At 44.1% G+C, this 25512-nt stretch overlaps 1 protein-coding gene across 2 annotated transcripts in view; it reads left to right on the forward strand.

The window, feature by feature from the left end:
• The first annotated feature begins 1205 nt into the window (after positions 1 to 1205).
• Positions 1206 to 25512, forward strand: part of MTHFD1 (methylenetetrahydrofolate dehydrogenase, cyclohydrolase and formyltetrahydrofolate synthetase 1) — an 86222-nt gene continuing 61915 nt past the window's right edge. The window contains exons 1-3 of one of the 2 annotated variants that reach the window (XM_030558569.1): positions 1241 to 1334; positions 14252 to 14375; positions 16722 to 16806. In XM_030558569.1, the coding sequence (XP_030414429.1) occupies positions 16759 to 16806 (48 nt within the window). In that variant the 5' untranslated portion in view covers positions 1241 to 1334; positions 14252 to 14375; positions 16722 to 16758. Of the gene's footprint in view, positions 1335 to 14251; positions 14376 to 16721; positions 16807 to 25512 lie in introns of both variants that reach the window. The other variant, XM_030558568.1, reaches the window with a different exon arrangement.

Consider the following 25512-nt stretch of genomic DNA (forward strand, 5'->3'; position numbering starts at 1 on the left):
AAACTTATAGCATCCCTGACAGGTGTTTGTCTAACCTGTTCTTAAAAACCTCCAATGACAGGGATTCTACAACCTCTCTTGGAAGCCTCTTCCAGAGCTTAACTACCCTCATGGACTCTTCTGACTTTTAAGGCCAGAGGGACCATTGTGATCATCTAGTCTGACCTCCTGCACATTGCAGGCCACAGAACCTCACCCTGTAGTAGGCCCATTATGTCTAACTGAGTTACTGAAGTCCTCAAATCTTGATTTAAAGACTTCAAGTTCCAGACAATCCAGCATTTATTCTAGCTCAAACCAGCATGTGACCTGTACCCTGCACTCCAGAGAAAGGCAAAATATTTCCAGGGTCTCTGCCACTCTGACCTGGGGAAAAATTTCTTCCTGATATCACAATGTTTCTCAGATGTGGCCACCATGGCCAGAAGCAGTCATGAGAGGCTTTTCCTGCAGCCCTGATCACCTCCTGGGGAGGGTGAAGCATTGGCTCCTCACCCTCCTTCCTTGTTGCTCCTGGATGCATCGCCTCTGGAGCAAGGTGAATTCTTGAGCCACCTTGTGGCAATTGGGCAGTAGGCTCCAGCAGTGGGATTTGAGGAACCTCACTGTGCAGCCCTGGGCTCTGACCACGGGGCAGTAGGTCCTGACCCACCCAGCTCTGGCCACGCGGCCCTGGCCTCCAGCTGCAGAGCTTCAGCCTCCGCCCCATGGTTCTAGCAGCAGGTGCCGGCTCCTGGCTCTACTCGGGGTCCGGCCACGCAGTGACCTCTTCGCTACAGGAAGGGCTGTGTCTGACATGGATGGTCAGACCGTCTAAGACACAACCCTTCCCACCCTGCTCTGGGAGGCAGCATCCTTTTTGTTATTGAGTCTGCCAAAAAAAAAAACCCGCTACAAATCTACGTTGCAATTATTTGCATATGAATCTGCACATTTGTTTTTCCTAAAGTGAATTAAGTATTTTAGGGGGAAAGTGTCAGTGCAGCCGCTGACACCTTACACCGAGCGCAGGGCAGACACTCGGGTGCGGCACAGAGACCCGAGAGAGCTGCGGGCTCCTGTCTGCTCCCCGGGGGAGGGAGAATCCCGGAGGCTGCCGGCAGCAAGGGAGGGCGCTTGGCCTCGGGAGGCCTATGAGCGAGCCCCGCGGAGCCGGAGGATCCCGCCCCCCTACGCCGGCGCAGGGGCAGGGGTTCGCGGCTGGCGCGGAAGCTCAGTCCACGTGGGTGCGGCAGGCAGGCGGGTTCACTCGCGCACACCCCATCGGAGCCTCTGGGAGCGCGGGCAGTCACCATGGCCCCTGCACAGGTCATCTGCGGCAAAGCCGCCTCGGCGTACGTACCCCGGGGCCGGGGCGCACGGGGCGAGCCTGCGGCCGCCAGCAAAGAGCCTGCGCCGCTAGGAGGGGGCAGGGCGGGATTCCCTGGCAGCGGCCCTGTGGCACGTCCGGGTTTGCCCGCTGCAGCCCGGCCAGGCCGGCGGGGAGTTGCTTCCTCTCCGCCCGGCTCCCCGGGGGTGCGGTGCGAGGTGCCTGCGTGGGCACCCTCCGCGCACAGCCACGCGCGCTGCAAGGAGAAGACGGTGGGGAGCGGGAGACAGGCAGGGAGGCACTAAACCCAGCCTGTTCGCCTGGCCCAGCCCCTGGACTAGCCCTGGGAAAACGGACCCCGCGGGGAGCTGTTAATTCGCCGGGTCTTAGAGGCCAGGCTCGAGTGGGGACCCCTCCACTGTTACTTCCAGCCCTGTGCCCCAGCCCTGCCAGCTAAGTCGGTTGACCCCGGCTCTGAGACTCGCTTTCGCGTGTTTGGAGTTGGTTTATTTTGGCAGGGTTAGGTGTGGGTGGGGTATGCTTTGTTATCCTCCCATGAAGTGTGATGTATAAGAGCAAACACTATTGTATGGGATTGTTATTATTTTTAAATGTTGTCCCGTCTTGAGCCTTCCAGTGCCAGGATGGATCCCTGGGTAGACAGGATGGTTTCTGGTAAATTCCCCTGCCACTCATGCCCCCACTACCTGTCTCTCTTGGCTTGGCGGCTGCTGTGCTGCGACCACTGCTTATGTTTCTCCTGACATTGTGACAGTCACTGTTACCTTGTGCTCTTCTCCCCCCAAATGTTGGTTCCATCCATCTGTTGTCTTTCATGATGTATTTAGATTGCATGTGTTCTAGAGTGGGGACCATATGCCCACTGTACATGTTACGTGTGTACAGTGCTTAGCGCAATTAGAGGACTGGGCCAAAAGAAACCTGATGAGGTTCAACAAGGACAAGTGCAGAGTCCTGCACTTAGGACGGAAGAATCCCATTCACTGTTACAGACTAGGGTCTGAATGGCTAGGAAGCATTTCTGCAGAAAAGGATCTGGGGATTATGGTGGATGAGAAACTGGATATGAGTCAACAGTGTGCCCTCATTGCCAAGAAGGCTAACGGCATTTTGGGCTGTATAAGAAGGGGCATTGCCAGCAGATCGAGGGATGTGATCATTCCCCTCTATTTGACGTTGGTAAGGTCTCATCTGGAGTACTGTGTCTAGTTTTGGGCCCCACACTACAAGAAGGATGTGGAAAACTTGGAAAGAGTCCAGCGGAGGGCAACAAAAATGATTAGGAGCTGGAGCACATGTCTTATGAGGAGAGACTGAGGGAACTGGGATTGTTTAGTCTGCAGAAGAGAAGAATGAGAGGGGATTTGATAGCTGCTTTCAACTACCTGAAAGGGGATTCCAAAGAGGATGGATCTAGACTGTTCTCAGTGGTACCTGATGACAGAACAAGGAGTAATGGTCTCAAGTTGCAATGAGGGAGGTTTAGGTTGGATATTAGGAAAATCTTTTTCACTCAGACAGTGGTGAAGTACTGACATGGGTTACTTAGGGAGGTGGTGGAATCTCCTTCCTTAGAAGTTTTTAAAGTCAAGCTTGACAAAGCCCTGGCTGGGATGATTTATTTGGGTATTGGTCCTGCTTTGAGCAGGGGGTTGGACTAGATGACCTCCTGAGGTCCCTTCCAACCCTGATATTCTATGACAATGGGGTCTAGAAGTGCTATTGCAATTCATATAATCTTGATGGGTCCAACCTGGTGTTGTCTAGTAGGGTCCACAGATTTATAAATAGTAAGGCCAGAAGGGACTGATCTCTTGTATAGCACAGTCCATAGAACTTCCCCAAAATAATTCCTGGTGAATATCTTTTTACCTACTCCTACTTGAGATTCCCCTGTTTATGCATCCCAGGTTCACATTAGCTCTTTTGGCTACAGCATCACACTGGGAGCTCACGTTCAGTTGATTATCCACCATGGCCACCATATCTTTTTCAGAGTCACTGCTTCCCAGGATAGATGCCCCCATTGTGCAAGTCTGGCTGACATTCTTTGTTCCTAGATGTGTGCGTTTACCTATATTAAAACACTTTGTTTGCTTGTGCCCAGTTTAGTAAGCAATCTGGATAGCTCTGAGTCATTGATCAGTCGCTTCATTATTTACTACTTCCCCAATTTTTTGTCATCTGCAAACTTTATCCGTGATGATTTCATGTTTTCTTCCAGGTCATTGATAAAAATGTTAAATAGGATAGGGCCAGGAATCACTCCCTGCGGGACCCCACTGGAAACAGACTTGCTCAATAATGATTCCCCGTTTACAGTTACATTTTTTAGACCTATCAGTTAGCCAGTTTTTAAGCCATTTAATGTATGCCATGTTAATTTCATATAGTCCTGATTTTTTAATCAAAATTTTTTGCAGTCAAAGAAGTTTAAGGACATTACAGAAGTTTAAGGATATTACATCAACACTATTAATATTATCAACCAAACTTGTAATTCATCAAAAAACACATCAAGTTAGTTTGACAGGATCTATTTTCCATAAACCCGTGCTGATATGCATTAATTGCATTAACAGCCTTTTAATTTGTCATTAATCGAGTACCATATCAGCTGCTCAATTATCTTGCTCAGGATCTATGTCAGGCTGACAGGCCTATAAGTACCCAGGTCATCCCATTTACTCTTTTTAAAAACTGGCACATTAGCTTTCTTCCAGTCTTCTGGAATTTCCCCAGTGCTCCAAGACGTACTGAACAAAAAAAGCAACATTAATAAAAACTCTTGCATGCAAGTTATTTGGGCCTTCTGATTTAAAGATGTCTAACTTTAGTTTCTTCTGGTTAATGTTCTCCAGAAATACTAGTGGAATATGATGAGACTTTATTTTCTTTTTTTCCCCCAAATCCAGAACAGAAATATTTATTGAATACTTCTGCATTTTTATTGATATATCCTACCATTTCCGTATTAGTAATGAGCCAATACCATTGTCAGGATTCTTTTTGGTCCTTATATATTTTAAAAACGTCTTCTTATGTCCTTAACTCATCTGATGGCCCTAGATTTCGTCGTGTCCCTTGGCTTCTCTTATCAATTTTCTACCATTCCTAACATACAGTTTTTATTAATTGCCATCAACTTTCCCTTTCTTCCATTTGTTATTTGTTAATTTTTGCAGCTGCCATCACTTTCCCTCTAAACCAGGGTCATCTGTGTCAGCAAAGAAAAGCAGTGGTGGTTCTGTTAAATTGCTGCTGCTGGTGTTTGCTGTCAGTGAACAGCAGTAGCAAAGGAAGTCAAGGCGCACTATAGATTTGCTCACCCCTTTCACTATTGTACTGACAGTGCAATGGTATGTGGGCAGGGAGAATGGAAAGACAGCATTGTACAGGGAAGAACAGTAATTAAAGAATCTTTAGAAGTATTCAGAAACAAGTCATTTCAGACTACTTAAATAACTAATGTCTTCAAAAATCATTTTCTCTCTCTCTAATTTTGTTCACTTTCGTTCTCTATTATACCATTGGCCTAAGGTTAGCCTAGTGGCATGTAACTGACTGGTATTTGGTATCAGTCCTCATGCTGAGATAAGTCATCTGCCTAAATGTTTGCAGTATGGTGAAATCCCTTCTTACTTTTAAAAATCCCTTCTCTATCTCCTGCTAGGACCCTTTCTGGATTTCAGTAGGTGGGAAATGTGGGTTTATGCAAGACTATATATTGTACCTTTAGTTTGCTATCTTCTCTTATCTTTTGTCTGTCTTCTTATTGCTAAATATCCAAGTGGAATGAAAGAGCTAAATGTTCTCCCTTATTCCTTGAAAGGCTTAGTACTAAATACTATATAGTGTTGACCTCTTCAAAGTGCTGGACAAATATTAGCCTGATTTTACAGTTGGGGAAGCTAAGACACAGATGTTGAAGTCAAAAGTTACCTCTAATTTGGGGTGAGACCTTGGGCCTGATTTTTCAGGGTGCTGAGCTGTGGCAGCTCCCATTGACTGAAGTTGGAAGTGTGGATGCTCAGCACTTCTGAAAATCAGGCCAAAAATGTCTCAAGCTGGCCATCCAAAATCAGATACTACTTCAGAAAATTTGGACATAAGGGACATATTCAAGTGAGTTAGTGGCAGAGTCGGAACTCTCGACTTCCAGTTTCTTAGTCTCTTGTGCAGTCCATTACACCATGCTGCATCATGGTAATGGCACTCTGAAAGTCAGCATTCTGAGAATTTTACACTGAATGCCTGCAGAATCTACTGGTGAAACTGGGGAAGTTTGCGTGTTGTTATTGCTGCAGTCTTCTCTTACCTTTGGCACAGAAACGGGTCCTGAATTGTAGCAGATCCTCATGGGCCGTCGTTGTTGCAGATATAAACTGATTTATATGTCTCTGAAAAGAGTGGAGTACTTAAAATAATTCTGCTGATGTCTAGTTTGATACAGTGGATACTTTTTTGCCCTGTGTGCATTAACTAAAATGATCATAACAGAGTATTCATCTGAAAGATCAAACCTGCTAATTTTATTAGCAGTATGTTTTGTACTTGTCATTTACCTTAAGTTGATAAATCTGCTAGAAAACCTTTGATTACTACATGTTATTTGTATCATAGTAGCAACTAGACTGAGATTGGGACTCCACTTTCCCAATACTTAGTAAGAGGCAGTTTCTTCCCTGGAGAGGCTACAGTCTTTTTTTTTTTTTTAAAGCAGACGAGTGGTAGAAAGAATTATTCCCATTTTAGAGATGGTAAATGAAATCATAGAAAGTCTAAATGATTTGCCAAAGGTTACACTGGACATCTGTAGCAGAGCTGGGAATTGAATGTAGATCTCCTGAATCCCTGCCCAGTGCCTTACCGCAGGACCTACCCTCCCAACCTATGATAAAAAAAGACCAGCAGCCCTTTTTGTCATGGCTCAAACTGTGTGCTCCTGTAGTCCATTAGTACAGTAAGACAAAATTGAGGGCTTCCATTTTGAGGTATTGATCTCACTACTCACATGGCTGCTATTGAATTCTTCTTTGTATTTGTAATCAGAAGAGACTGCTTTATATCACTTGCCTTTTGTTCGGTTTTGAGGCACAAGAGTAGCTATCTGAGAAAATAGTTACACTCTGTAGCACAGCTTCACTCCAGTGTAAGAGGTGAGTGCTGATAGTTCAGAGGAGAGATGTTAAAAGTCCTGACTCTTTGCAGCAAATGACCAAGTCACTTGTCCTAACTGAGGGCTTGTCTACATCACAAAGTTGCAGCGCTGGTGAGGGGGTTACAGCGCTGCAACTTAGGAGGTGTACACATCTGCAGGGCATCACCAGCGCTGCAACTCCCTGTTTGCAGCGCTGGCCGTACTCCCGTTTTGTCTCGGGTGTAGAGGATCCAGCGCTGGTGATCCAGCGCTGGTAATCAAGTGTAGACACTTACCAGCGCTTTTCTTGACCTCCGTGGAATAAGCATGTATCCCAGCATACCTGAGGAAGCCTCTGGTAATCAAGCAGGTCTCCTTCCCCGGTTTGCTCTCGCATTCCCCGAACCCCTGAGCAAGCAGGTCTCCTTCCCTGCAGTTTGCAGGGGGGTTCGGGGAACGCGAGAGCAAACCGCGGCGAAGCTGGTCTCCTTCTCCGGTTTGCTCTCGCGTTCCCCGAACCCCCGTGCAAGCAGGTCTCCTTCCCTGCGGTTTGCAGGGGGGTTCGGGGAACGCGAGAGCAAACCACAGTGAAGCTGGTCTCCTTCCCCGGTTTGCTCTCGCGTTCCCCGAACCCCCGTGCAAGCAGGTCTCCTTCCCTGCGGTTTGCTCTCGCGTTCCCCGAATCCCTGAGCAAGCAGGTCTCCTTCCCTGCGGTTTGCAGGGGGGTTCGGGGAACGCGAGAGCAAACCGCGGCGAAGCTGGTCTCCTTCCCCGGTTTGCTCTCACGTTCCCCAAACCCCCGTGCAAGCAGGCCTCCTTCCCTGCGGTTTGCAGGGGGGTTCGGGGAACGCGAGAGCAAACCGCGGAGAAGCTGGTCTCCTTCCCCGGTTTGCTCTCGCGTTTCCCGAACCCCCCTTGAAGCCGCCCAACAGCGCTGCAGTGTGGCCACATCTAACACCACTTGCAGCGCTGGTTGCTGTAAGTGTGGCCACTCTGCAGCGCTGGCCCTATACAGCTGTACTAATACAGCTGTAACAACCAGCGCTGCAAAATTGTAGATGTAGACATACCCTGAGCTATCAGCAGTGTTTCACAGGTTGCAAGGCCTGAAGGAACCATTAGATTTGATTTGACCTGTATATCACAGGCCCTGGAATTTCATCCAGTTACCTATTTATCTGAGCCCAGCATTTTGTGCGTCTACAGCATGGCTTGTGTTTGGCTAGACTGTATTTTCCAGAAAGGCTTCTAGTCTTGATTCGATGGCATCAAGAGATGGAGAATATACCACTTCCCTTAGTAATTTGTTCCAGTGGTTAATCACCCTTAGTAGAGAGATAAGGAGGGTAAAGTAATGTATTTTATTGGACAAATTGCAGAAGATATCACTTCACTCACCTGGGATCAGTACAGCTGCAACAACGCTGTCAGTCACTCTTACTGTTTATTTAAAAAATAAAGTGTCTTTCTTTTTTTCCTTTTTTTTTTTAAATTTTGTCTGGGTTTAAAGCTCCATGTATATGGGGCAATTGATCCTCATAACCAGCCAGGGAAAAGAATGAAAAGAGCAAATTACTCTGCTGCACTTTATAAATGGGCCTCCAGCCTAATTGATTTTCCAGGAGCAGTATGGAAAATAATTGCAGTTGTACATGCAAACAGGTCTCCTCCCTCCCGATTCCTCTGCTCCTGTCATGAGATTCGCTAAATGTAGCAAAACCAGTAGAATACATTCCAGGATGGAAGGGACCAGATTTTAGCTAGAATTTTTCAAATGAAGAAGATGGAGGGAAGTGACTCTGTATCTTTTAACGTTCTCTTTCTCCTCTGGATCCTATAGAGAAATGCTATATCAAAGGATTCTGATCACCTTTGAGACGGGACAAAGTTCAGGAATAGACGTGTCTTGAGGCAATCAAAAACATGTAATCTCAGGCCCGGTAAAGGTCTGTCAATAGAAGATGATGTGTGGGTGTGTGTTTTTCCGGGATTTTTTACAAGAGGCAATGATTGTTTATGTATAGGGAACTCGCTTCTACCACAGCTTGCAAAATCAGGATTGTGTATGGTGGTGTGTGTGCAGTAATCACTTAGTTTTTGTAATGTCATGGCTTTGCCCTTTTATCAGGGAAAAAGTCTATTTGGAGGTCATTCAAATATTTACAGACTAGGAGAATCAGATAACCGGAACTTCCATTAAAAACAGAATTGTGTAGCTAAGTACAGTGAAAAAGGTGAGCTGAAAGTTAAAAGGACACTCAACTCAGTTTTTGAAAAAAATCAAAGTAATTTCAGATATTACACCTTCCCTGCAATATCCCTTTCAATTATTTTGGTTTTAGAATAAAATTTTCTTCTTTTTAAATGTCTTTATCTGCTTGGTTGCTGTGTGAAAGACCCCATACAACTGCCAGGGGAAACCAATTTTGTGAGGAGCTACTGAATCTAACTGTTCTCAAAGTGCTGGCAAAAGCACAAAGGAAATTAATTAATCTGTTAGGTTCGGTAATTTTAGGTGTTATTTGTAAAACCGTGGTAAGTGGTAAAATTTAGGCAGTGGTGGTGGGGGGGGAAGGGGCAGGGGCAGGGCGGGGGACGGTTATTTAAGTTAAAAATCCCCCTGAACAATTACCTGACTATTTCTGGCCCTCTCCCAATAAAATAGATTTTAATGCCCAAGGTTGTGTGTGAAGTACTGTTTTGTGCCTAATGGATGCAGACATTTGTCTGAAATGTCTGTGTCTAGTTCATTCCCTCTGAAGCAGCTGGCACGGGCCACTGTTGGAAGACATGGTACTAGGCTAGATGGACCATTTGTCTGACCCAGTACGGCCGTTCTTATGTTGGTAGTTAAGTATGACTGTCCCATTTCAAATTCAGTGCTAGGTTTTACTGCAGGATGTGGAGGAGGGACAGATGGGCTGTAAAATGGCCCTACTTTAAACAATAAATAATTGATGGCTAATGAGAAGGGCAGGGATAATGTTTTAAAAACACCTGGGAATAGTGACTAACAAAGTTTTTAGTAGATGTATTGAAATACTTCCCTGGAATGAAGGTGCTGTGAATATAATTCAAAACAAATGCTCAGAACTAATTTCCTTAATCATTCTCTCTTGGGATCACCCCGGACTAGGTCTCATCATTTGTGTTTGAAATCGCATCAAAACTCAAGCTTTATCTACACTGAGCTTGTTTTGAAAATCTCCTGCATGTGTTATCTATACTGCCAGATAGCATTTTTATCACTGCATGGTGTTTAGTCCTGTTCAGAGCAGGGCTAAGTGACACAGTGGGAAAATCACAGGTGGTTGTTCTATGCTTGTATTCTGAACAACAATGGAAAATCTTCAAAAAAAGGCCAGTTGTAAATAAGGCCTAGATTACTGTCTAATACATCTGTACACAAATACAGTTTGAGTCCCACCTAACACTGTTACAACTGTGCAGTGGTTAAACAATACAGTTTTGCCGTGATGTGCTCAGCAACCATTTCTGAAGACTACTCTGGCTAGCATGATTCAAGCTGCACCCCACAAAAGTGACCGTGCTAAAAGATGGTGGCATTAACACAGCTTTGGAACCAACTATGTTATAACTGCTTAGTTCCACCTGTGCAGACATGTCTATGCTGCCGGTGAAATACTGGTCAGATTGGCAAAACTCCCAGTTAGTTCAGTGGGGCCAGGATTTCACCCTGGGTATAACTGTTTGTTGTTGTTTGTTTGTTCTTCTTTTAAAACACCATGCTTTAGTCTTGTCTTTGTAGGAATATGACCAGGTAAGCAGATGGCATCTAAGCTGTGTTAATGCTGTCATTTTGATAGTACGGACAGGCCCCAAACATTTCAGGAGGTTGGGTTTCTTATTTTTGGGTTTTGCATCTTGCCGTCTACCTCCCTGTTTTCCTCGGGTTTTTGATACTTGTTTCCAGAGCAGAAAGCCCTAGCTGAAGGACTGTGGTTCCTGACCCTTCCCCTGTGGTGTAGAAATCATCTTGAGATTAGTTTGATTTCTCAGCCTTTTCAACCCAGTACATGAACTTCCCTTCCAAGGTGCCATTTGGTCTGTAGTGTTAAAATCTTTCATGCTTCCTGTGGTGGGACAGATTAAATCAATCATGGTTCCATAGTCTAGCAGAAAACCTTGCAGGCACTGCTCCCATGCACAGCACAACTATGATAATTTGAGCCAGTCTCAGTTATAACTTCTGAAGACATTCAAGGCCATGTCTGCATTCAAAGGCTCACTATACGGGCAAACCCTCCGAATGTAGATGCAGCTTTACTGGCAGAAATGTCCTTTTGGTGGTGTATACTAGTTCCCTGAGCAAAATAAGCGATACAAGCAAATTAACTCCTTTGCTAGTAAATTTGAATTTACCTTAGGATTTTTGCCAGCATGGATGTGCTGACAAAAAATCACACTCCTAACCAACATAGCTATGCTGGCAAACCTTTTTAAACATAGACCAGGCCGAAAGCTATGCTCCGAACTGATTAGCAATCAGGCTTTTTAGAAGTGAACAGCCTCCCCCTATAGAGCAGCTGTCTGCTTCCAGGGAGGAGAGACTAAGCCCTGGTGTACACTGGAGCGGGGTCGATCTAAGTTACGCAGCTTCAGCTACGTGAATAACATAGCTGAAGTCGACATACTTAGATCGACTTACCATGGTGTCTTTACTGCGGTGAGTTGACTGCTGCTGCTCCCCCATTGACTGTGCCTGTGCCTCTCGCGGCACTGGAGTACAGGAGTTGATGGGAGAGGGCTCGGGTCGATTTATCGCGTTTAGACTAGACGCGATAAATCGATCCCTGCTGGATTGATCGCTGCCCACCGATCCGGCAGGTAGTGTAGACATATCCTTAGTGACATGCCCAAGATCACATAGTGAATCGGGGTAAAGCTGCTGGTGGGCCAGGCTGATTTGTTTATCTGAAATGTCCGCAGGCACGGAGCCCTGCAACCCCCACTGGCTGTGGTTCACCATTCCCGGACAATGGAAGCTGCAGGAAGTAGTGTGGGCATGGTTTGCCGTTCCTGGCCAATGGGAGATGTGGGAAATGGCGTGGGCTGAGAGATGTGGGCTGCGGGGCTCCGTGCCTGCGCAGGGGCGGCTCTAGATATTTTGCCGCCCCAACCACGGCAGGCAGGTTGCCTTTGGCGGCTTGCCTGTGGGAGGTCCCCGGTCCCGCAAATTCAGCGGCCTGCCTGCAGGAGGTCTGCCGAAGCCGCGGGATCAGCAGACCCTCCGCAGGCATGCCGCCGAAGGCAACCTGCCTGCCGCCCTTGCGGTGACCGGCTTGATGTGCTGGTGCCTGGAGCCGCCCCTTTGCCTGCGGATGCTCCAGATAAACAAACTGGCCTGGCCTGCCATCAGCTTTACCCTGACGGGCTGGGTGCCAGGGGTTGTCGACCCCTGTTCTAGTCCCAGGCTCTCTCCCCTGGGTTAGTGCTCTCCCTCTGTCTGAGAATTACCAGCCTGAGTGCTTCCACTAAGCGCACCTGGTGCAGTGTGGCATGGTGTGATGGCCTCTTAGCTAGGCAGGACACAAGCCATTTAGGGTTTTACAGGTAAAAATCAACATCTAAAATTCCCCCTTGAAGCCCAGAGGCAGCCAGTACAGATCACAAAGCACCAGTGAAATTTTGCTTGCTTGTGGATGCCCTGTTTAATAAGCAGGCTTCTCCATTCTGCAGCTGTTTCAGTGCTCAGATTCATTTAAGAGCTGACACCAAGCATAGAGCACTTTGCAGCAGTCAGATCTCGAGGTGGCAAAGATGTGAATTACCATTACGAGATGTGCATCCAGAAAAGAAAGTTTCAATCTCCTGGTCAGACAGAATGAAAAAGAAGCCCTCCCAGCCACTTCTGAAACCTGATAATCAACTGTAATTGGGGAATCCAATCAGATCCCCAGTTAGTGAACAAAAACTCTCAATTAGAGGGGGTAGGCATCTTCTGGAGGACTGGGGAAAGCAACAGCACCTCTACTCTATCTGGATGGGGTCTTAGCTGTCTTGCTGTCATACGTGTGCCAGTTTTCACACAAACACCAGGAAAGGGGCTTAACTGCATTATCTGACTTGAAAGATACAAACATACTGCACTGAGGTATCAGAATCTTGATGATCCTGTAACCTCTGCTCCCTCTATACCTAGCTTAGATACTCATACAGTATCATGGTGATGTGAGGTTTGTATGAGCATCTCCTAATTGGAGTGAATTATTTTCCTCCTCTTCAAAAGATTTTTAAAAGCATTCTCACCCATTCCTTTCATTTTTTCTGGGAGTCACTTCAGTGCAGGGTTGTGTCGTTTAAAGTCACATAACTTTGGAGCTGAATACTTTGAGCATATATACTTAGGGCTACATCCTGTCCTTGACTTATGTGTGCCCTTGATATATGTGATATGGGAGTGAACTTGTGGAGTGGACATAGTATATGGCTCTTGATGCCATAGTAGTAAAGCTACTGCAAAATATCTCTAGTTGAAAGTGAACTGAAGGGTATCTTGTTTTTTGTTTTTAAAAGCAAAATAATTCCACATAAATAATAATATATTTCAAAACAGAGCCCTCAGTCGGTAAGAGCTGTTTTTTTCAAATATTTTTTTAAATGTATTTGTTTGTAATTCCAAATTTCTTACAGCTGATCTTTACTGAAGTTTATTTAAGAAAGAAAACTATAATGTGTGGCTTTTACTTTTGCTTGCAACCAAAACAATGCAGTTGCTTTTTAGCGAACACTAGATGGCCTTCTAACAAATGACTTTTTTTTTTGGTGTATATGCTTAGAGAGCAGTAGGAACTGACACTCCATTGAGTTTTCTCATGTTACTTTCTTGTTGTAGAAGAAAATGGAGCTAATCTTTATTATTTTTAATGAATGCAGTATGAGTTGAGGTAAGCCATGGCTTCTGATTCTGTATTGAATGAATGAATACCACAATATTCTGAAGTCCTCTTGTTGAGAAGGTAGAGAGAAACTAAGTTTTCAGTAAGAGTTGGATCGGGCCTTAACTTTACGAAGTTGACAGATCTGCACTGAAGACTTCTAAAGTACAGTATACTTTACAGTTTAGATCCTGGTTCGTCACATGCTTAAGCACATGCTTAATTGTTTGTATGAGTAATCCAATTTGGATGACTACTGGGATGTGCAAAATTAGGCTTTTGCATTTTTGCAGGATCAGGACCCTAGCTGTTTGCCAGATCAGCAATCTACCACATCCTGTGTTAGCTTCATGACTTTCAGAGCATTTTGGGGTTCATTGGCATCGTACACACAGTTTGTTTCCAACAAAGTAATCTCAGGGGTGTTTCCTTTAACAAGCGTGTATCTTTAAAATACTTTCATATTTATCAGTAGTAAGCTGATTATGCAATATTTATTAGCTTTATAAAGCAGCTATAGGATTATAATAAAGCATAGCTCTTAGATAACATTTTTTTAAATCAATAGATCTGAAAGCACTCAAAGGGGGTCTGGCTTTTTATCCGGATGGGGATACTGAGGCACAGAGTGGTGAAGTGACTTGCCCAAGGTCACTGACCAGGCCAGTGCTTAGGCCAGGAATAGAACCCAGGTCTTCTGAATGTCCCAATCCAGTACACTAGTCACTGGGGGACACTGCTTTATTAGATTAGATATTGCTTGTATAATCTTAGTCTTATAGTTGTTATAGCATCTGTAAAGGTTCATAATAGGTACCTGCAAACATTCTCATGTATAACTTCTCCATAGTGGGGATGAATGTTGATTTTGATTTTTCGTAGGATTTTATATTGCCACCCACCCCTGGAGGATCTGAGTGACTCTAAAGCTCAGCCTTTCTAAAATCAGTGTTTCATTCTGTGGACACAACTCATGGCACCTGGATCTCAGGGCACCCACAATCAGGTGAACAGGCATCTAAATAAATGCAATTTCAAGTGTAATTAACTGTGCTAGCAGCATTGTTATTACTATGATAGCACCTAGAGACCAGGGCCCAGTTGTGCTAGGCACAGTCCTGGTATAAACAAGAGACAGTGCCTGCCCCAAAGACTCTACAGTCTCAGCGTACATATAGGCAGCAGGGGGCTCAAAGAGATGAAGCACAAGGGAATGAGATCATACTGATCAGCCTGAAAAACTGCCACAGCAGACCAGTACCTAACCGTTGTTGAGTGTTCTGTAACCATCACAGTTGGTAATGGAGGCTGTGTTGAGACCTGCATGAAAGCCAGGACCTAGAACAATTATTTTAAAAGTGGGATGAAAGCAAAACTCTTATACTAAAGTCTCCTGTTGAGAGACTTTGTAGAGTTCAGCCAGAAATGTACAGCAGCAGTCAAAAAAGCGAACAGAATGGGAATCATTAGGAAAGGGATAGATAAGACAGACAATATCATATTGCCTCTATATAAATCCACGGTATGCCCACATCTCGAATGCTATGTGCAGATGTGGTCGCCCCATCTCAAGGATATGCTGGAATTGGAAAAGGTTCGGAAAAGGGCAACAAAAATGATTAGGGATATGGAACAGCTTCCATATGAGGAGAGATTAATAAGACTGGGACTTTTCAGCTTGGAAAAGAGATGACTCGTGGGATATGATAGAGGTTTATAAAATCATAACTGATGTGGAGAAATTTAAATAAGAAAGTGTTATTTACTCCTCATAACACATGAACTAGGGGTCACCAACTGAAATTAATAGGCAGAAGGTTTAAAATAAACAAAAGGTATTATTTTTTTCATACAACACCCAGTCAACCTGTGGAACTCCTTGCCAGAGGATGTTCTGAAGGCCAAGACTATAACAGGGATCAAAAAAGAACTAGATAAGTTCATGGAGGATAGCTCCATCAATGGCTATTAGCTGGGATGGTGTCCCTCGCCTCTGTTTGCCAGAAGCTGGGAGTGGGCAACGAGATGGATCACTTGATGATTACCTGTTCTGTTCATTCCCTCTGGGCACCTGGCACTGGCCACTGTTGGAAAACAGGATACTGTGGTAGATGGAGCTTTGGTCCAATATGACTGTTCTTATGTTCTTAAATTCAGCCAGACCTTTGGGTGCACCTGAGCTCCTGCAACTTTTCCACTCTCTGCTTGATTTCAGAGGCAACATCAGGTTGGTTTGTTCCCCTCTGGTGCAAGTTAGAACAGCCTTAAGGGTGATTCCAACCAGCCCAAGTTGTAGGAGTGCAGTGCGCTCTGGTCATGCGTCTTCTTGCCTCTGGTATCCCTTGGGTTGGGGTTAAGCTGGTGGCATAGTGCTGGCTCCACTGGCTTTATGTCACCCTGGAATTCCCATCTACAGCAGGAATCCCATGCTGCCATATTGGGTGAGCTCCTTTCCATTTTTGCTGTGGGAGGGGGGCATTGGAGCTGGAGCAGTGGCTCAGGCTCTGGCCCCGCATGATCATGTGTCTGAGACTTAGCAGGGTTCCTCTTAATGGTGACCTTGCCCCTAACAATTTAGTGTTTTTCCTGTAACACCCATCACCATTGTATCTGAGCACTTCACAGACATAAATAACCTGACTATTGCAAGAGCCCTGTCAGCTAGGGAAGTGCTGGTGCTAGTTTGGGAACCGGAGTAGCATTCTTCTGTCCAGTATCATATCCATGGCTATAGACACACATAGAATGGAGTTCTGTGTGTTTAACCCATCAGATGTTTGGTGCCCACACAGACCTCCCTCATGCAAAAACTGTGAATTGATCATAAACGTATACTTGGTGAGAAGTAGCTACTAAGCAAGTCTAGCAAAACCCTGAGTATACCACATGAATCGCCTGTAAACTGTTGTTGGTCTTGGTAGCTTGGCAGTCATGAGTAACTGGGGTATTCATCCTATTACCAGTAGCTGTACACTTAGGCCAGATACTCACCTAATTCCCATTGATTTCTGACTAAGTTAATTACCTGAATACCCTTGAGGGTTGGGCCTTCAAAATCTCTTTATTTTTTGACTTGCTTTAGACTATTCTGATCATTCTCTCTCATGAAACAGGTTGGTAAGGTACTGAATGGAGCGGGCTGCAGACAGGTGTGATCGTATGTTTTGGGGTAGGGAGTCAACACGCCCTGGTGACCGTCTGCAATTTCAATTACATTCTTTAAACCTTTTTATTTTTCCTGTGTCTTTTGAGTGCCATGCAACTGCTGTGAGGATGAGAGAACTTAGAAGTATAGGGTGGGATTTTCAAAAGCCCAATTTCTTGGTTAATTTCTGCTTTTTCCCCCTCCCAGGCAAATAAGAGAGAGACTGAAGACTCAAGTTGCTCAGATGAAGGAGAGAGTCCCTGGATTCAGACCAGGGCTTGCAATTTTGCAGGTATTGTTGCCTTCCTTAAAAACAAACCAAAAAAAAAAAATGAAAAAGCCCTTTTGCTCTGTAATGCTAATTGTAAGACCATGGAAAACTGATTGTCTTCACCTGAAACTACTCAGCAAAATAATGCTTTAAAACAAAATTTCCTACTGAACACAGTGGAGTGATGTGATTATCTGTGTGTCTGTTACTGGTCACCAAGAAAAGTGGTTTCCCTCCACCCCCCCAAACCCCTTTGACCTTCCCCTCAATCTGGATTGATTTGTTTTCATTATCCTTCTTTTAATGTGTAAACACTTCACAAGTATAGACTGCTACACAATCCCTGTATTATCTACTAACAGCGAACCTCACCTCGCTAGTAGACTCTGTTTCCTGTCTTCTTACTTTATATGACCCTAGGGTACACTAGCTCTTGTAATTCCCACAAACATAGGTTGTTGCATCAGAATCAACTTAATGATGTGAAGAATATTTGGGTGATTGAGAGTATTTGGGTGATTGACTCAGTTCTTGCTGCTAGGGAATGTGCAAGAGAATCTAACATGAAAAAGTTTAGTTACTGTGAATGCAACAAAATTCTGCAAGCTGTAGTCTGGCTTTTCCATGGACCCATCCAAATATAAAAGCCATCCTGCAAGCCCAAATGGGAATATTAGCATGAGTAAGAGTGCAGGCCTATATATTTGGCAGAATGCAGCGTCTTCTGTTGCCGTTGTGAAAAAATTGAAGTCTGGTCAGAAGCATTTTTCAGTCTCAAATTGAGTAGCGTAAAGATCAGTTGTCATGTCACAGGAATGAATGTTGTGGGTGGAGATAATTGATGGGATTTGAAATGAATGCTTGCAGAATTGGTCTCTGTCCTTGTCCACCCTCATTTATCTCTTGAAGAGCTCTCCTCTGCCATTGTCTGTCAGTTCTAGCAATCAGACTGTTATATTGCACACAATGTACACAGAATACTCTTCTCTTTTACTCCAGGGACCTGATAAGGTTCTTAAATGTTATGTATGAAGAACTTCAGTCCTTTCTATTAGAAATTCTAGAATATCAGGGTTGGAAGGGACCTCAGGAGGTCAACTAGTCCAATTCCCTGCTCAGAGGAGGACCAGTCTCCAACTAAATCATCTTATCCATGGCTTTGTCAAGCCTGACCTTAAAAACCTCTACGGAAGGAGATTCCACCACCTCCCTAGGTAACCCATTCAAGGGCTTCACCACCCTCCTAGTGAAAAAGTTTTTCCTAATATCCAACCTAGACCTCCCCCACTGCAACTTGAGACTATTACTCCTTGTTTTGTCATCTGCAGCCACTGAGAACAATCTAGATCTATCCTCTTTGGAATCCCCTTTCAGGTAGTTGAAAGAAGCTATCAAATGCCCATCATTTTTCTCTTCTGTAGACTAAATAATCCCAGTTCCCTCAGCCTCTCCTCATAAATCATGTGCTCCAACCCCCTAATCATTTTTGTTGCCCTCCTCTGGACTCTTTCCAATTTTTCCACATCCTTCTTGTAGTGTGGGGCCCAAAACTGGACACAGTACTCCAGATGAGGCCTCACCAATGCTGAATAGAGGGGAATGATCACATCCCTCGATCTGCTGGCAATGCTCTTACTTATACAGCCCAAAATGCCGTTAGCCTTTTTGGCAACAAGGGCACACTGTTGACACACATCCAGCTTCTTGTCCATTGTAACCCCTAGGTCCTTTTCTGCAGAACTGCTGCCTAGCCACTCGGACCCTAATCTGTAGCAGTGCATGGGATTCTTCCGTCCTAAGTGCAGGACTTTGCACTTGTCCTTGTTGAACCTCATCAGATTTATTTTGGCCCAATCCTCTTAATTTGTCTAGGTCCCTCTGTATCCTATCCCTACTCTCCAGCATATCGACCAGTCCTCCCAGTTTAGCGTCATCTGCAAACTTGCTGAGGGTGCAATGTAAAGCCCTACCGAGGGTTTCTGAATTATCTACCTCTTTATCTTTATTAACCAAAGTACAAACCTCTTCACCAACTGGGGCACAAAAATAGCTGGCCTCTGTACGCTGCAATCACCTGGCTTCGGATAACATCCTGACGCTTTCATTTTGGCTGTTCCAGACTGAAGGATTGAAGCAGAATTATACAAAACCACTTGTTAATTTGAAAGCTGTTTATCAGGCTCACTTGCCAGAAGAACATCCACAAAACATCTGGAAGCCTTAAATTCATTCTTCAGATTATTAGCAGCTTGGATAGCGTCAGCTGGTGTTCCTGCGCTACATAGCACAATGATAGACTAGCCTTGTCCATGCTGTGCATGGTAAGAATTTGCAGGCCATAGTGTTTTCTAATCTTGCCGATAATTTTCTTCTGGAATAGCTTGTAGTTTCTATATCTGAATGAAGTAGGGCTTTATATTTTTGTAGCAGCTTGTCCAGGAGAAGAGCCTCTTTGTTATACATAGGATAATTATCTATCTCTTCAATCAGCTGATAAAGTGCAGTGTCATAAGGTGGCTGTATTGTTGGAGTGTAACTAGATGGTTTTACTTTAAGATTTGTTTTACTCGAGTAGGAAGAAAGGAATGTTGAGTGGTAAACTGCAGCCTTACCAATCAAGTCTTCCACAGATGTCCTGCGCAACATGTCATCATCTCCTTGTTGAAGTGTGATATCTCTTAAAATAGAAACATTTGAGTAAGCAACCAATCTGAGAAGTGTCGTCTTATATTTTGTGTGTTTTGTCTCAAGCAAACAGTACAACAACAGAACCAATAGTGGAGGACATGCTTGCTCTGGTGGCTATAGAAACAGGTGACCATGATGCTCTCTGATAAGATTCAGAATCTGTTTTCTTACTTGGGTTCAGCACAATTGTGACGTGTGCCAAATTCATGTTGTGTATTTCTGAAAGCAACTCCTATGTTAGGGTGTTGATGTCACATCATCTAAACTAGAAAACTCATCCAGTAGCCACCAGTACAATTCATCCCTCCTGGCTTCTGCTGCCAGCATCACAGATCTCTGTCCAGCTCTGGTGGCTTTTGACAGTTTTTTGCATTCTTTTGAATTTATTGACAAATCACACATTTTTCCACATTTATTTTTGTGTGGAGAATTTTTTTTTCTTTTTGATGTAAGCCTTAAGGGGCTTGTATCCTCCATATCTTCATATACCTCTAACTTCTCTGTAGAGGTAAAATCGCCAAGTATATTGTTAGCATTACTACCATCATTTTTCATTTTGTACAAGTATAAGACGTGTGCTAAATTAGATACAAATTAGATCTATATGTTAGTATCAAAAATGGCATTTTTGATACTATCAAGCACTTTCATTGAAGCCCAGTATGAAGCTGTGTATTGTCATCTCTAAGGGCTTGTCTACATCAGAAAGTTGCAGCGCTGGTGAGGGAGTTGCAGCGCTGCAACTTTGAAGGTGTACACATCTGCAGGGCATCACCAGCGCTGCAACTCCCTGTTTGCAGCGCTGGCCGTACTCCCGTTTTGTCTCGGGTGTAGAGGATCCAGCGCTGGTGACCCAGCGCTGGTAATCCAATGTAAACACTTACCAGCGCTTTTCTTGACCTCCGTGGAAGGAGGAAGCCTCTGGTAATCAAGCTGATCTCCTTCCCCGGTTTGCTCTCTCGGTCCCGGAACCCCGAGCAAGCAGGTCTCCTTCCCTGCTGTTTGCTGGGTGGCTCCGGGAACGGGAGAGCAAACCGCGGCGAAGCTGGTCTCCTTCCCCGGTTTGCTCTCTCGGTCCCGGAACCCCGAGCAAGCAGGTCTCCTTCCCTGCGGTTTGCTGGGTGGCTCCGGGAACGGGAGAGCAAACCGCGGCGAAGCTGGTCGCCTTTCCCGGTTTGCTCTCGCGTTCTCGGAACCCCCCTTGAAGCCACCCAACAGCGCTGCAGTGTGGCCACATCTAACACCACTTGCAGTGCTGGTTGCTGTAAGTGTGGCCACTCTGCAGCGCTGGCCCTATACAGCTGTACTAATACAGCCGTAACAACCAGCGCTGCAAAATTTTAGATGTAGACATGGCCTAACACTGATACTGACCTGTTGATAAGTGACACTAATTAAAAAACTAGTTTCTATACTATTACAAATGCTAGTACTGTATACATAGGCAATTACTAATTAAAACCTTCTGCCAGGCAGATTAGCTGCTATGTTGTATATACAAAAGCTTACAACTGGAGAAGCATTACCAGGAATTCACATACCTTTATATCTACACACTATGCAGTACAAACTGTGGGCATGCAATCTACTGCTGTTGGTGCTTAGCCTACGGTGTGAGACTGATCTGATCAGCAAATTTCAATTGAAAATATAGAAAACTGTCATAATCCCTTGTGAGATACTTTGACAGGTAAGAATATGCAATGTGAAAACATGTCATCTTAATGTATTGCAAAATGTTGATATTTGCCATTTTTGCCACATGCTAAACAGCATCATCATTTCTGGGAAAAGCAACTTGCCTATGCAATGTCAATGAAAGTCTTTCAATACATTGTCATTTGATAGCTTTGACCAATAAACACCACATTAAGGTGTTGAAATTAACTTAAACGTAAAAATCTATAGTCAGTAATGTTGCAGTGTATTTGAAACTGCAAAAACGGATCCTTTATTTTGGGGACCATTGTTTCATTTTGCCTACAGGTTTAGGGCACCATTTGACAGCTCCACATCATATCTCATCTAAATATACATAAAATAAGCTTTCAAATGATGTATGATGTGGGTGTGTGTAGAATGGATACATTGAACTCCAAAAATATGGTCCTTTGTGGAGAATTGCCACATGCCTGTTAGTGCGGAATTCCTCATTGATGTAGCTCAACTCTGCATTGTCTGAGAGAAATTCAGCCCTAATGGTCCATTCAGTCCTTGGCCTCGCTGAGACTTACAAGGATGCCAGATGTGATGGTGGTTTCTATGGTAGGTTTGCCCGTTTACTAGACTGGTGCCACCAGCCTGTTTCAGATAGACTAGCAACAGCATTTTACGGCTGCCAAACCCCATATCCGTTAATAATCTCCTGAGCCATCTGTCTTGCGGCTGTTTGATTTAACAGTGCAGGGGAATTAATTGCAAGTGGGCAGGGAAACTCTTCCTGATCTGTGTAGATTCTTGTGTATTTATCTCCATTTCATTAGGTTATTGTGTACTATACATGACCATTTTGTTCATGAACAAAATCTCAGGCTTTACACTGAAAGCAAAGTTTGAACATTCTCTTTCCCGCACTAAAAACAGGCGTTTTCTGTTTCTTCAGGTCTCCCACCACTTCCTCCACCTTTTCGTCCCTTCTGCCCCTACGTGGAAATGCCCTTCCTAAGCTGGTCTGCAAAGCTGCTCCTCAAACAATACACTTCTTAAGATCCATTGCTGATGTCGTTTCTGTACAAGAAATTAGCCAGCTGTGAGAGTTGGGATATAGTTTGATAAAAATCAAGACAAGTGCCACTCATCACCTTGGCTGTTTTCCTTGTTTCCATGCCCCCACCTTTCTTTAGACAGCAGGGTCTTCCAAACAGGACACTGTCTTTGTATAGAGCTGCCAGGTTTTGCTCCAGTAATACAAGTAATAATTATTGCCTGTTACAGCTTTACATAGGGAGCAGAGTTAGCCATCTGTAATCCAATCATTAGGCAGCAGCATTTCTGGAGTTCGCCCTGTTGTCTGCTGGAGTCTTGCCAGCTCTCCCTGATGTTGTTCTTGATACAAGGAGTCTTTCTTTGACAAATTAGGCTGGAGTATGCATCCTGCTTCCTGAAGCCTGGAAGCACTGTAATGATCTGATACCAAAAATTACAAGCTTGTGTCCCACGTCACTTTCTCTTACGTTCTGTGCTTGGTTTTGGCACAGCACGGTGGTGTTGGAAAACTATGTCAGTGGCGATTTTGAAAGAGACAAGTGGCATGAAATGCCCAATGCCTATTAGCTTGGGGCACTTTGCTGCCATATATGCCTTTGAAAATCCATAAAAACGCACCCATATATATGTATAAACTAGAGCTGTCAAATTATTTTAAAAAATCACAATCACGAGATTAAAGAAAAAAGTAGTGATTAATAGCTGTTTTAATCACACTATTAATAATAGAAAACCAATTTAAATTTATTGTACATATTTTTGGATGTTTTTCTATATTTTCAAATATATTGATTTCTATTACAACACGATACAAAATGTGCAGTGCTCACTTTATATTTTTTTATTACAAATATTTGCTTTGACTTTTTTTAAGATATTTTTTACAATGCATGAATGGGCATACGAATGTTTAGCATATCTGGCATGTAAATACCTTGCAATGCCGGCTACAACAGTGCCATGCAAATGACTTTTCTCACTTTTAGGTGATGCAAATAAGAAGTGGATAGCTTCCTATTTGTTTACTTTTATCTCCCGTAAATGTAAACAAACTCATTTGTTTAGCAACTGGGTGAACAAGAAGCAGGACTAAGTGGATTTGTAGGCTCTAAAGTTTTACATCGTTCTGGTTTTGAGTGCAGTTATGTAGAAAAAAAATTCTACTTTTGTAAGTTGCACTTTCACAGTAAAGAGATTGCACTACAGCAGTGGTTCTCAAGCAGGGGTGCACATACTCCTGGGAGTACGCAGAGGTCTTCCGGGGTTACATCAACTCATTTAAATATTTCCCTAGTTTTACAACAGGCTACATAAAAAGCACTAGCAAAATCAGTACAAACTAAGATGTCGTACAGACAATGATTTTATACTGCTCTATATACTATACACTGAAATGTAAGTGCAATATTTATACTCCAGTTGATTTATTTTATAATGATTGGTAAAAAGGAGAAAGTAAGCAATTTTTCTGTAATAATGTGCTGTCACTTTTGTATTTTTATTTCTGATTGTGTAAGCAAGTAGTTTTTAATTGAGGTGAAACTTGGGGGTATGCAAGACAAATCAGACTCCTGAAAGGGGTACAGTAGTCTGGAGAGGTTCAGAGCCATTGCACTATAGTACTTGTATGGGATGAATTAAAAATACTATTTCTTTTGTTGATCTTTTTTACAGTGCAAATATTTTGTATCCAAAAGTTATAAGATAAAGTGAGTGCTGTACACTTTTATTCTGAGTTGTAATTGAAATCAATATCTTTGAATATGTAGAAAAACATCCAAAAATATTTATAATTCATTTAAATTGGTATTCTGTTACTGTTTTAATAGTGTGATTAACACTGCGATTAATCATGGCTATTTTTAATCTATTTAATTTGTTTTTCATTAATTACTTGAGTTAACTGCGATTAATTGACAGCCTAATATACACACACAATTAAACTTCATGTATATTAAATAGGCCCAACTTGCCTGATGGCCTTAATCAAGTAACTGGGTGTTTCATATATGAAATGAGCTCAATTCAGAATTGATATATGATCACTCGGCTAGCGGTGAATCTCTCCCAGTATGGACATCCTCCTGAAGCCCCCAGGAGCAGTGCAGTCGGGATCTTGAGCCATTGCTCCAAGAGTAAAGGGCATGCAGATACATTGTCTGTGTTTTGCATACAAGTAGCCAGGCAAGGGAGATGCTGCTTAAATATGTGGAGCAACAAGGTTTGCCATGTCGAGAGGGGCATCATCAGTGAGGTGAAGGCCAGAGGTTTAATTGTGTGTATGTAATCTGAGCTCCTACTTTGAACTGACATCAAAGCCGAGTATCTCAGCTTAGATCTTGCTCTTTTTCGATGGTGGGATTTCCTCCCTGCATGCTCTGACTCTGGTGGAAATGTGACATGAGCACATATCAGTATTGTATGCTGCCAGACAAGGAGGTCAAAGTTATGGCTGCACTTGCAGCTGTACAGCGCTGGGAGTTCAACCTGTCTTCGTGCAGCAGAATAGGGAAAGCGCTGCAGTCTGGCCACACTGACAGCCAGCAGCGTACATTTGCAGCATCTGCAGCGGCATTGGCAGCCGTGCATTATAGGCAGCTAGCCCATCATTCAAGTGGCTGCAACATGCTTTTCAAAAGGGATGGAGTGGGGTGGAGTGTGACAAGGAGCATGGGGGGAGAGAGAGTGGATTTTGGAGCTGACACTCTGTCAACAGCTGCACATTCCGACCCCCTCCTCCACCCTTCTCTCGCTCACTGAAAGCAAATAGCCTTCTTTGTTTTTTTCCTCACAGACCAGATAAGCAGCCTCCCCGAAATGGACCCCCCCTCCCTCCCGCACCTGCTCAAGCCCCCTCTCTTCAAGCAAACACTAGCTGTGAGCGTTCCAAAGGGAGCTCAATCACAGCAAACAGGAGCTGTGTTTGTTTTTTCAGATAGGCAGCTCCAGGAGTTCGGAATACACAACAAAACAAACTGAGGCATCACAACAAAACAAAGAGAGAGTAATCTTTACTTAAAAGCATTATGGGAAGGTTCCGGACGTCAGTTACAGCGTAGTAAGATTATACCCTGTTTACACTGGCACCCCAGGGCTGCAGCACCAGTGCTATTCTCTTTATTCCTCTCGTGGAGGTGGAGTCCATGCAGTGCTGTAGCCAGGGAGATACTGCGCTGTATGTGCCTTGCCAGTGTGGACGGGGAGTGAGTTACAGCGCTGTAACTCTCAAGTGTAACCTAGGCCCAAGAGTGACTCCTCTTGTCTCCTCACCATGTCAGGACCCCTGCCTTCAATTAGAGGAAGCAAATATCTGGTGACTGTTTCAGTGTGGAA

Source organism: Gopherus evgoodei, chromosome 4 (genome assembly GCF_007399415.2).
Source record: "Gopherus evgoodei ecotype Sinaloan lineage chromosome 4, rGopEvg1_v1.p, whole genome shotgun sequence".
NCBI lineage: Eukaryota > Metazoa > Chordata > Testudines > Testudinidae > Gopherus > Gopherus evgoodei.